Here is a 14,179-nt window from a genome sequence, read left to right as displayed (position 1 = left end):
CGCCGATCAGGACGGAAATCAAGAGTATCCGCTCTGACAACCAATCGACCGAATCGATTTGCACTTTCCGACGATTTCGTGTTTTGCAAAACGACTCTCCACGTTTTTCTTCTGATCACGAAGGGTTTTGATTTCAGTTCAATTAATAATATTAAAACTATATCAACGTAATTTCGATCGCGTTTGTTCGATTGAAAGTAGTCGAATGACTGTCCCAGTGGATAAGATTACATCCTCGCAAGGAAGATAGAACAACTTCAAATACACTATGGCTTTTATCGCCAATGCAGTGCTGGCCGCTGCCATTACAGGTTAGTCTCTTTTTAATTTTGTTGAAATTGACATTGTCTATTTGACGATGATACAGTTAAGAACATATTATATGTATTATATTATATTTATTATTTATTAAATATTATGTGTTATATTGATTATTTATTATATGTATTATATTATGTGTTATATTTATTATTTATTATATGTATTATATTATGTGTTATATTGATTATTTATTATATGTATTATTTATTATTTATTAAATGTTAAATATGTGTTATATTTATTATTTATTAAATGTTAAATATTATGTGTTATTTGTATTATATATTATATTTATTATATATTCTATTTATTATTTAATATATATATATATATATATATATATATATATATATATATATATATATATATATATATAATTTAATATATATATATATATATAATTTAATATATATATATATATATAATTTAATATATATATATATATATATATATATAATTTAATATATATATATATATATATATAATTTAATATATATATATATATATAATTTAATATATATAGTATATATTATGTATTTCTTATTTCATATATATTATATTTTATATTTTTTTATTCAATTATATTATAATAAATATTTGTATTTATTATTTAATATATATATTATATTATATAATATTATGTATGTATTATTATGAAATATATAGATTATTTAAGTATTAATTATACATTATATATTATGTACCTACATATTAAAGCTAAATATTATATATTACATTAAAATTTAAAATACACGATAACGTTTATTTCAAATAATTATTAATTTAAATAATTAATGTGTAATTTGAAAACAATTTTTATCGTGAGCTGTAGTTTAAAATATGAATCTATGAGGTGTGATGTTGCTAGTTCCCAAGAATAATAGGCGCAGTTAGTTAGTTTTTTGATAATGGTTTATTATAACTATAATAAGAAAAATGCTTGTCATAATTTAATTATGTATTTTCAATTCCGTTGTAATATGTCCTAGATTTATATTATTACCAATTGAAAATAAGGTTAATATTATTATTCTTATAATTGGTATAAATATTATTGTTAATCCTACGCTATATCATAATCGAAAGGTGAAAGTGAAACTAATAAGATTACGAAATATGTTTACCCTTTAATTATACGAATGGTGTGTTATTTGATCATTACCAATCGCTAATGCGAAGAAAAATTTCTGAACTTAAACGCTTATAAAGCAGTAGGATATTACGATGTCTTATGTAATGCCACACGTAAAAAAGTGAATGCTTTGTAATTTTTCTAAAGAAGCTCTATTCTCAAAAATCTCAAAATATTTCAGGCCTTTTTCTAAAGAAGCTCTATTTTCCAAAAATCTAAAAATAATTCAGACATTTTTTTAAAGAAGCTCTATTTTCCAAAAATCTCAAAATATTTCATTCCTTTTTCTAAAGAAGCTCTATTCTCAAAAATCTCAAAATATTTCAGGCCTTTTTCTAAAGAAGCTCTATTTTCCAAAAATCTCAAAATATTTCAGACCTTTTTCTAAACAAGCTTTATTTTCAAAAATCTCAAAATATTTCAGGCCTTTTTCTAAAGAAGCTTTATTTTCCAAAGATCTAAAAATATTTCAGACATTTTTTTAAAGAAGCTCTATTTTCCAAAAATCTAAAATATTTTAGATATTTTTCTAAAGAAGCCCTATGTTCCAAAAATTTAAAAATATTTCATTCATTTTTCTGTAAGAAACATTTTAATTGCAACGAGTTTTGGCGAATTATTTTATCCTTCGGTTTGTCTCCTTTAAGACTAGTCTCTATTGGAAATTATCCGTATATCCTCCTAGTGAAATAGCTCGTTAACGCTTATAGAAATATTATGTTAACAATCTTTGAATAATTGTTTATTGCTAAACCGTGTAAATATGCATATATATTTAGGTTAATTGGACACCGGTGACATTGAAGAAAACGACAAATTTTATTTTGGGCCAAGAGAATTACGCTTCTGAGTTACGCAGAGTCAATGACTTTTCTATTTACTGGAACCGATTTAAAAAGCAATTATTTATTTTGAAATTTACAATTATAGCGCAACTTTAACTGCTTTCATCAATTTGTTTAAAAAACCTTGGTCTTAACATTGTTGCTAAATTTCGAGATAATACTTTTTAAATTAATTCGTAAATATTTTGGACAAAAAATTTACAATTTGAGGTAAATCGAGTTTTCTAAAATTGAAGTGAAATTCGGGTTAATCTTTTAAACTCAGAATTTTTTCAGAATAAATTGTCATTCGAATTAACCTTTTCAATCAATTCAGAGTGTTTTTGAAGATAAATAACTCCCGAAGTTTTTAAACCAGTTTCTCTTAAAAATTTCCTTAAAATTTTGACGATTCGACCTTGAATTTGGTAACATAAACAAGACTGATATGGTTTTTGATTAATCTATTAAGTCGAGGAGGTAGGTGACTTTTTATGGCTCAAAATAATTAGGCATCTACTCATTTTGCCACGAATATGATTTCACTAAATAAATGCTTTTTATTATTCTATAAATAGATACGTGATATTGCTTCAGTGTTACTTAGTTTTCAAAAAATAAGTAGGTGGGTAGATTGGGTTTTCTGGTAGACTGGTAAAATTTAAATTTAAAGTACATTTATCCCTGATTTCATCAAAAGATTATTTTGATTTCTTAGCTAAAATCCAAAATCGGCTAAAGCCAAAACCGATTACGACAATGGTAGAAGTTAACCTAATCTTCTAATTCACCGACAATGGTAGTTTTGAATAATAATTAAAATAATAAAATATATTTTTATACAAACGAAATGTTATGTAATTTTAAGCTATTAATTAGTATATGAAATAAAAAATTACTACTGCTAATTTACAAAAAAGTCAGTTTATATCACCGATTAATAATAATCAATAATAATCAGCTAGGCTAATACCCAAGGCACCACCTTAGGCCTAAGTCATCAACTGACTTTTAAAGCCTTTAATTCAGGTGGCCGGGTTACAATGCGTAGGAGGGTGGTGACAAGCCCTGCAAGCCACGCGAGCCAACAGGTCCCTACACTAACTATTACCGTTAACCTCATTAAGATCTCGGGGGAAAACCCCTTAAACCAGAAGGAGTTGTTCCGAGTTGTCACCCAGTGTCTGAACCTGGCCCCTCTTTCTGCGAGGCGTAAGTGCTAACCACTCCGCCACCCCACCAATCAATTAAATCGAAGTAAAATAGTGGTAAATGACAAAAAATGTGTTTTAGTTTTGTAATATTATATCAGATCTTATTAATGTACTGATTTAGAACCGTAAAATATTGCGAAAGTTGCCAAAACGGCGAATACCAATGGTTATGTTATCATAAGTCACATAATAAGATTAGGTATGACATTTCATATTCTCCGAACGTTAACTTTTTAATGATAGTCTGTGTCACCAATGACCGTATAAATTATTACGTGGTTAAGTAGCGAGCAGCTTCTAGTTTTAAGAAGTGTTAGGTAACGGTGTGCGCCTATTTGTAGAGCCAGCCAAGGCTTATTGAAGTTTGTAACGCTCACAAAACCAACTTTTACAATTAAATAATCTACTTATGTGCCTGCTAAGACGGGAAACTAGTTGTCTCTAAATGGTTTAAAATATTTTGGTAATTTTGTTTTATTGCGTAATTATTGTTGTGATTTTCAACTTAGTTGTTATTTAATAACTTTTATTAAATTAATGAATTGGAACATAAAATTGATTATTATAAACAACCCTTTCGTTTCTGAAGGTAGTTATATTTTGAATACCTTACCGTGCTTTTTATCGACACCACACTAACCTAGCCGTAATTTGGCACAATGGGACGAATTTCCTCTGCGGAAACTTCCGATTACGAAACCCCCCGCGACACTCGGAGACCGACAATCATTCGCCCAAAATCGTTCAGTGTCACAAGTAAAATGTTATCATTAAAAAACCTTTAAATACAAATTATACGTTCATTTTTAGAAAAATCATAAATAACCGTAAAATACACCAACAAACTTCTAAAATGAAATTTTGATCCATTTTATCATTAAGTGAAATATCGTTACAACTCGCCTTCGAACTTTTCTTGTATTTATAGTCTACATGTTTCATACAGTTGTAGTAGTTGTAAAAAGCTCAGGGTCGAGTCATTCAAGACGCATGGCCTTAAGGAAGGGCGTTTACCGCGAACAAGAAAGTTCAAACTTGGTTGACGCCATTCGATACCGACTCCAAATTTCCGAAATAAAAATCAAACGCCAAGTTTTCGAAATTAATCCAACTTTGAAATTCAAATGATCAAACGGCTTTCGATTATAAGAGGGTTTTGCTCCGCTGATTCCGATAATTTGAGGGTGACGAAACTCAGCCCGCGAAACTACGGAAGTGAGCCGAGGAAATAATTAATACAGTGGCGAACATTTCGCTAACAAAAAACCCAAACTGTCAATATATTAACATATAAATGCATTGGGGAAATAATAATTATTTGCGAATAATGGTTTATTTTAATTAACAGACAACGCGAGACCTATATGTATCTGACACGAGAGAAATCTCGATATAAAATCAAATTTAAAAGTTTCAGAATCTCCTTAAATGGGAACTTAATTATCTTTACTTTGAAGTATTAAATATACAAAACAAAAATATTCAACTTCTGATTTAAATTTTACTGTTCCACAAAAATAACGTTATTGGGTGGGCTTATGAATTGAAATATACACGCGTAGTTTTATTATATTTAGTTTTGATCTTTTCAGCGACTGGGCATAAAACAGCCCCTCCCTCGAAACCCGTTGTTCATAATTTCCCTCAAGAAACGCGACCTTCAAAATTAAGTCCGCGTTATGTCGAACTAATTAACACGATGTACGCATACCGATAGATATAAATAGATGTAATTTGGAACGATATATACATATTCAAGACGTTTAAAGTTAAAAAGGGTACCATATTGCTTACAAATTAGTCTCCGTAAATGCCCCGTTGTTTTATTTTCAGATTTTTGGGGATTTGAATATTGGTTTTGTTTGTGAATAATATCGTGTGGTACGTATTGTCCTATAAATCGTCATTTCGGTAATAGATATGAATGGTATTGTTCTAAAATCTCTGGGGAAACTAACTATATAAATAAAATAGTTAGTGTAGGGAGCTGTTGGCTCGCGTGGCATGAAGGGCTTGCCACCACCCTCCTACGCATTGTAACCCGGCCACCTGTTTAAGGCATTATAAGTCGCTAGATGACTTGGGCCTAAGGTGGTGCCTTGTGTAGTAGTCTAGCTTATTATTATTATTATTATTATTGTTGTTATTATTATTATTATTATTATTATTATTATTATAATAAATTTTAGTGTTAAACTAACATGTTTTTATACAGAATAAAAAAAATTTGAATTCAATTATTATTAAAAATATTTATTTATTTAAAACATTATAAAATTTAATTTTAATTTTAATTTTAAAATATTTTAAATAAATAAATATTTTTAAAAACAATTTACTATGCAAGAGTGGTAGTTTTATTTATATAGTTAACATTAGTATTATTAAATGCAAGACGTTTAAAACAATGACGGAACTTAATAAACAAATAAAATTATTGGTGCTGAGCGGATTATGACTTAAATCCTCATTACGAATATTTCTAATTATAAATAAAATATAATCCAACCAAAATGGGTTGTCTGTGGCCTAATAGTAATTTTCTACTTGAATAATATTTTTAATACCGGTTAATTTTATCGGTTTATTTCTATACCATCCGGTGATATCGGTGCAAAAAGGAATATTTTATAAAGAATGGTTTATTTTATAATAAAATGAGTCTTCTTTCTGACAGTTCGGTAGCTTGGCTTCGTAATATTTCAAAAAAGCGAATATTCTGTTCGAAACCGGTTCGATTTTTTTTGTAGAAGTCGCGCGAAGCATTCAGCCCCGAATATAGCTTCATATTTTACCCACAAACTATTATATTTCGGGTATTTCTTTCAAAATATTCGCCGCGTCTTCCTCGCGCCGCCATTCGAGACGCACTTTACAACTTGGCGTGTTTGCGGAAGTCCGCGCAATTCGTCTCTCTCAATCGCAAGATAATCGTAGTTCCCAAATTAAACGTGTTTTTCTTGTCAACATCTATTTCCGTAGAGAATCACCATACTTCATGCATTTCGTTTATGTATAGGTGCTTTTATATTTTAGGAAATGGCGAAATGATTGGGTTTTTAGTTTCATCCAGGGCCGTATGTCCGTTTCACAAATTTGAAGGGGGCTAGGCAACTCAAACCCAGAGTTCGAGGCTCGCTTGAAAGCCAAAAACAGATTTCTTTTTTTATTTTCTAAAAATGTTTCATTTATCTAAATGAGGAATCCATACCTCTACTTGGAATGCTTACCCTGCCGTATCGCGTATGGTAAGACGAAAATCTGCCGCGATAAACATTACAAGTAGAGATATGTATTCCTGTCTTAATTAGGCTATAAATTAGTATTTTCAGTATAATTTAGCAAGCAACAAGTATAATTCAGTAAATTTTAAGTATAATTCAGTAAATTACAAGTATAATTTAGCAAGCAACAAGACAGTATAATTCAGTAAATTACAAGAATAATTCAGTAAATTACAAGTATAATTTAGTAAATCACAATAATAATTTAATATATTACAAGTATAATATAGTAAATTACAAGAATAATTTAGTAAATTACAAGAATAATTTAGTAAATTACAAGTATAATTCAGTAAATTACAATTATAATTTTGCAGATTTAAATATTAAGGGAAGAGTAGCTTGATTATGCATTTTATTTCTGGAATTGGTCAATTTGAAGCGACCAAAAAAATATTGGGGCAGTTATATTAGTAGTTATGGGAGGAGAAGTACCTCGTTTACTGGTATATCGGGATCCGATCAGTTGGGTAAAAACATTTAAGCAGGCATAAGTAATTTTTGAAAAATAATACGTAATCATAAGGTAAAATATTTGTGGAAAGTTTGGAATTACAATAAAATTTACAGTAATTTGATTTAATAAATTATAAAACTTTGAATATAAACTATAGCCTGGTCGTACTTCACTACGAATGGTACACAAATATTTTAAAAATAAAACGGTAATATTTTAATCAAGCTGTTGAGTAAAAAATTGACAAGTTAATTGAGATTTCCAATTTTCAGATATATTTAGAATCACCGATACATATAACTGATGCACGTGATTTCCAATCTAAAAGTACATCTTCTTATAACTTTTTAAACACAGAAAATAACACATTTGACGTTTCTACTTTATTGTTTTTTCTAAGGAACATTCTAAATTATGAAATAAAATGATGATTAATAAATAAATGTACACAATAAAATAACGTTAATGGCTTTTGATCACAAAAAAATTGGGGATTCTAAAATTATGTTATACTACTTACAAGGAGACTAGACTACCCGAGGTGGTTATCACCGATTTTGTTGAAACTCGGGGGTTCGGTAGACCTTATGGTAGTATGAAAATTCCCAAAGGGAAAAGTTGCAATGGGCTTTTGTTTTCCTATGGAAACGGCGAATTTTTTCGACCTCTCCATTTAAAAAAGCATGGGATTTTCTAGGTTACCCAAATTTTGTAAAAATTTTACCAAAATTGATGAATTTTACCCAAAATAGGTCCAATTCATCTTTTTGGGTAAATTTTGAAAATTTATTTTTTTAATTTTTTAAGTAAGTAAGTACCCCGTTAAACCGAGAATATCCCATGCGTTTTTAAATAGAGATTTTTCGTTTTGAGGGGTCAAAAAGTTGCCATGGCAAAACTAAAGCCCATAGCAACTTTTCCGTTTGCAATTTTCATACTACCATAAGGTCTACATAACCCCCGAGTTTCAACCAAATCGGTGATAACCACCTCGGGTAGTCTCCTTGTTAGTTGAAATAGATTAACGCTACAAAACGCGTATATTTATTAAAATAAGAACTTATCTAGCGAACATCCGAGCATTGAAACACAGAGGCCAAAATATGTTTTTCGAAGTCGTTAAGAGAGCACGTACTAAATAAAAGTAAAAGCGCTTATCTGCGTATGCGGAGCTTAGATTTATTCCTCTTTTTATATGTTTCAACCCACGCGAGCCCGAGTTCAGTCAGTTCGCCGTGTGCCAGTTCTTTTTAACATATCCATTAAGTTTTCTTTCACCCGTTTTGATATGGATTTTTTTTTAAACATCAGTCCTTTAAAGCAATCCTACACCGTTAAGGTAGAAAATTTGAAGATTTATCGTTCTTGGGAATTGTATAATAGCTAGGTTATACGTAAACGCGACCTTCAGAGCGACGTTACCCTGAAATTAATCTTCGAGTTACAACAATGCGATTCGTTTTCCTCCTTTTATACAACTTTTAATTTTCTAACACTGTAATTTTTTCATTGAAGCTGTAAATAGTTTCGTTAAATTCGCTATTTGAGTTAAAAAATAATTTAAAGAGTTTAAGCCTGTAAAATAACGTGTAGGAAGAACGCTCGTTTCGTGTAGGCTGTTCTTCGATTTCCAGATCACCCTTAGAGTTTTTTGCTTTGTACTTGTTTAGTCTCTCAACTTTAGTTGACTCTCTATGCAATCATTTATTAATGAAAACGCCTTTGGAATATTGAACCAAAATTTTATCATCATAAATTCTAGGGAAAGTATTTAACTTCTTAGTTGGCCAATGCTAATAACGTCTAAGACAAAGGCTAAGCAACTCACGTGGCGACAGCGAACTGCTCAGTACGGGCGAAGTAGTCTTTGTTGGCTTTGATAATAATACAGATTTAGCTGTCGTCTGTAATTTGTCGGACTTTGAGATTAAAACACGCAATTATCGAAGCACAAATATTTGGTTTTGTCTTGGACGTTTGCCAGTCACTAACCCAAAATCCGTACAACACATCCCGGCTTATAGTTTAACTCCGGTATACGCGATTTACGAGGTAACCGCCCCCTTTTTGGAGGCTAGTGCTGTGGAAGCTACCGGCTTCGATGCACCGACAAGGAATGTTAGCCAATGAAAAAGGCGTGCTGACATCTTATGACGGCGCCCACAGAAATGCTCTCGTAAATCCCGTATAATATAATAAATATAATCAGCTAGGCCAATACCCAAGGCACCACCCTAGGCCTAAGTCATCGAGCGACTTTTAAAGCCTTTAATTCAGGTGGCCGGGGTACCAATTCACAAGAAAGGCGATATAACGGATGTAAAAAATTACAGACCTATATCGATATTACCTTTTATAGCAAAACTATTCGATAAAGCCTTTAATAACCGAATGCTCTCTTTCACCAAAAAACACAGATTACTCTCTGATTCTCAGTTTGGTTTCCGAACCGGACTGGGAACCCTAAATGCAATATCAGAAGCATATCAATCAATAATTAATTATCTAGATAAAAAAGAAATCTGTGTCGGGGTGTTTTTAGATCTTCGGAAAGCCTTTGATTCCATCCCGCATAAAAACTTGCTAAACAAATTAAGTCATTTGGGAATAAGAGGTGTCGCAGGCAGCTGGCTAGAAAGCTATTTAGCTAATAGAATATGTTACACTAAAGTAAACGACGTATTATCTACACCTAAGACATTACAAAACGGTACCCCACAGGGCTCAATAATATCACCATTACTCTTTAATTTGTACTTAAACGATATCACCGACGTCATCAAATCTGGTTTAATACTGTACGCGGATGATACTTTGTTATTAATCGGGGGGAAATGTGCTCAATCTGTTTTACAAAAAGTTAATCTAGTATTAGATAAAATAAATTTATGGCTAAAAAAAAATAATTTAACACTAAACCTTTCAAAAACTGAATATATTATTTTTAGCAACATAGGAAAAAATACAAACACCTCAATTGAATTAACCATAGACAACCAAACAATAAATAGAGTATACACGTACAAATACCTAGGATTAATCTTCGATCATAACTTAAACTGGAATTTCCATGTCGAGAACATATGTAAACCTCTAAGAACGATAAGTGGAATTTTATACAAATGTAGAACAATAATGACTCACAAAATTTTTAAAGAAGTGTACTATGCCCTCTTTAACGCTAAAATGAGCTACGGCTATTGTATATGGGGGAATACAAATAAACACAACTTAAATCGAATCAGTATTCTTCAAAAACGTGCTATTCGCGCTATAAACAACGTCCCCTACCTAGCGCACACAAGGGAACTATTCTTAAAAGAAGCAATTTTAACTATATATCAATTATACGATTACTTATCAATGTTGTTCTTATATAAAGATTATCATGGTGAACAAAAAATTATAAAAATTAAAAAAAACCCTATCAACTTAAGAAATAGTTATATGTTTGAAATTCCACACTGCGCCACGAATAAAAAATTTACATCTATTTACTATATTGGAATAAAACTCCTAGACTACTTGACAAACAAAATAGACATAAATAAAAAATATAATGAATTTAAACGTTATCTAAAGTCTGTCCTAATGGAAAGAGATGTATAAATTTTATTAAATCAATTCTTTTTTGTAACCTTTTTCAACGCGGTATTTTCTGTTTTAATATTTTCATTTTGTTATTTATATTTTATGTATTACATTTGATAACCTTTAAAAAAAAATGTTACTATTGCCATCAAATTATAAAAAATATTATTTAAAACAAACAAGGGCTTACAAGTCAAACAATGACTTAGCCCTACATCACATTTGTATCTTAATAGAAAAATTCAATAAACTTGAAACTTGAACAATGCGTAGGAGGGTGGTGGCCAGCCCTGTAAGCCACGCGAGCCAACAGCTCCCTACACTAACTATTACCGTTAGCCTCAACAAGTATTACAACAGCTATCTTTGAAAAAGGTCAAAATGACACTGATTAGGATTATTCACTAACTTATAAGCCATAGTTTCTGGTTTGAAACGTCGTTTAAGACTATCAAGGTACATGTTTCAAGCATATAACATTATAGCAGAGTAAGAGATGGACACTTATCACGTTTAATATACTTCTGATGCTACTTTATTATAGATTTATGATCGAATGAAAACTTAAGAAGAAAGATAAATTTACATATAAAACCTTTTTTCTATTTTTTATTTCTTTTCTAATTAGTAATTTGAAATGAAACTGAATTCTAAGTATCTTACGGTCTCTGTTGAAAAATTCCAAAGCACTATGAAGTGTTTGATATAGCGAACCTAGCCTAAAATAAAATATGGAAATAATTCGTGATATGTTGATTTTGGTAATTTAGACGGCGAAAACCTATGATTGTATAATTACGCAAAATTATACGTAACTAATGATGAAAGTGAAATTTTCAAGGTGGTTTAAGAAAAGTTCTATTCTTTAGACAACTCCCAAACGGCCTTTAAAGGTCTAGTATATTGAACGCTTAAGGTAAACATTTTCTCAAGGCCGACATTAGGTAAGAGCACCACACGATTCTAAGGCTCATTTGCTGGGATGGTGCAGTTTTTTAAATATATATAAAATAATCTTCTACAATTACTCACCGTATAGTACCATCTTCACATGTAATATGAATTCTGTCATCGTGTTACCTTCTTTACTAAAAAATCCTTTTTTAATTTTTAATCTAGTGGTCCGTGGGGGGGTACCCGGTGCTTGACTTTACCCTGGGGCCTAACATTCTGTTAAGCCTTGTACTTTTTCGCAGATAGTACATAATGGATTGCGTATCTTAATGCAAATGGCGGCTCTAGTGGTGTATCTCGATGCCTCAATCGATGTCGTTTTCGGAAGTGCGTCCAACCTAGCGTACTAGGCCCTAAATAATTACCGTATATTTGCAACCCCCGGTAAGTATTTATTAACGGTACGGAGGTATATAAATCAAATAGTGTACGTATATATGCAATGGGGTAGGCAGCTCCGCTTTGAAGTCATATTCGAGTACTAGTCTCTCGTATTGAACACGTTCACCATCTTATGACCGAGGCTTAGGTTCACGTTTTATTTTCTGAATTACAATTAACATCTTTTCGTTTGAACCAAAATAAATTAATTTATGAAAAGGTGCTCACGTTTAGTAACCGAGATTCTAGTTGATTAAATACTGTTTAAAGAGTTACGAGCAATTTTCAGAAATCACTTCTCGTTGGGTGACAAAATTCGAATATGTTGCGCTGCTGTACAGATTATTAGTAGTGTAAAACGGTAAAACATTCAAGGGACTTTCTTTGGAACCGCCACTCTCTTTAAATATTTAAAATTGTTGTGTGTTATCAGGTAAGTTTATAGTAGTGTTGTAAGTCGGAAAATTTCCTTATTTTGGCGAAAAAAAGTTTTCATTCCATGATTAGTCTAATACTGTTTGCCAATTTAAATAAAGCGGAATTTTCGCATTATATTTTCGAATTTAGAAGTAAAACTAAACCTCTAGACTAGTTTTAAACTGATTAACAATGTAACACTATTAATGTTTGGTAGTATGTTTACTGCTATTAGACATTTTATATCGATAAAAAGTAAAAAAAAACTCCTAAAATGTAATTTATGTTTAAATTGTTTATTTAAAAATTTCCGCAATTCGGAAAATATCCCGGAAATTTTTCTGGAAATTTTTCCGCATTTTATTTTTCCGGAAAATTAACAACACTAGCTTATAGCAAGTCTACGAGGAGTACGTGAAATATTTCATTTTTGGCTATCTTAATTTAATTGATTTTATTTTCAATAATAACTTAAAAATGATTGCGATTTTTCCCATGTAAAAGATAAATAGAAGGCAGCGAAAAAATATTGAAAATAAAATTATGTTTACCATGCAGAGATAGATGTAACCGAATTTGAGCCGTCATATTCCAAAATGGCGGCGAAAACGCGCGTGCTGCAAAGCCTGACAGCTTACCAAGTGTTAAGAAAACCTCAAAAATATACAATATAGTTACAAAATTAAATCTTTTCAAATTTCTTACGGAAATGCGCCAAATAATGAATTATCGATACAGCTTGGCTTTGTAAGCATACTTAAGTTAGGAATATATTGAAGTATTTCGTTTTCTTAATGTTTGAAATAAATTGGAAATGGTATACTTGAGGACAAAATATTTATCTAAAGTCGTACGATTCGGATCCCCTCCAGAGCTTTATACATTTCGTACAATTGGCGTGTGTGAGATATGAATTATGATTTGAAAGTAAAAAAGAGTGTCGTTTCCGAGACTGGGGGCGCAATTTGACGCCTTGGCTGCAACGAAGGCGCATTTTCCTCCAAAAGAGAAAACTTAGTGGCCCGTGGTGAAATTCGCGGTATTGAAACACGCTGCCGATACATTTATCTCGGAAAATTAATTGAAATAATAAGAATGAATTTTTGACTTCCTATAACGCTCAACGAGATTGTTAGAACGAAGCCGTTAATTATTGGGTGTGATAATATTAATTTGACGCGCCGAACAGAAAAAGAGGTATGGCTATTTATAGAATAGCAGTCCAAGGGGCATTTTTAAGAAATTAACGAATTAAGTTGACATATATTAATAAATTATTCCTCTAAAACATTAATTAATCACGTTAATTTAGTTTTATACGAACATGTAGTGTCCTAATAATCATGATTACAATTTTAATCACTTTTTATCAGAATTTAATCTTAGTGCAGTCAAAGTCGTTAAATCACCCATGACTACAACCTAAGAAAAATTGGAAAATTTTAATCATAATTAAAACAAATTTTTAAACGGATATTTTAAAAAGAATCATTGGTTTTGAGCGTTTTAAATGTTTTTAATCAGTTTTGAACAGTTTTAAATGGTTTTAATCAGTTTTGAACAGTTTTAAATGGTTTTAATCAGTTTTGAACAGTTTTAAATGG

At 30.7% G+C, this 14,179-nt stretch overlaps 1 protein-coding gene across 1 annotated transcript in view; it reads left to right on the top strand.

Moving 5' to 3' along the window:
* Positions 1-14,179, top strand: part of LOC149925383 (uncharacterized) — a 28,829-nt gene continuing 14,650 nt past the window's right edge. Inside the window, exon 1 of the mRNA XM_090160536.1 lies at positions 1-311. Within this exon, the coding sequence (XP_090016662.1) occupies positions 269-311 (43 nt within the window). The 5' untranslated portion in view covers positions 1-268. The remainder of the gene's footprint in view (positions 312-14,179) is intronic.

Source organism: Leiobunum rupestre, chromosome 10 (genome assembly GCF_980474605.1).
Source record: "Leiobunum rupestre chromosome 10, qqLeiRupe1.1.hap1, whole genome shotgun sequence".
Taxonomy (NCBI): Eukaryota; Metazoa; Arthropoda; class Arachnida; order Opiliones; family Sclerosomatidae; genus Leiobunum; species Leiobunum rupestre.
This window is presented reverse-complemented; position numbering and strand designations above follow the sequence as displayed.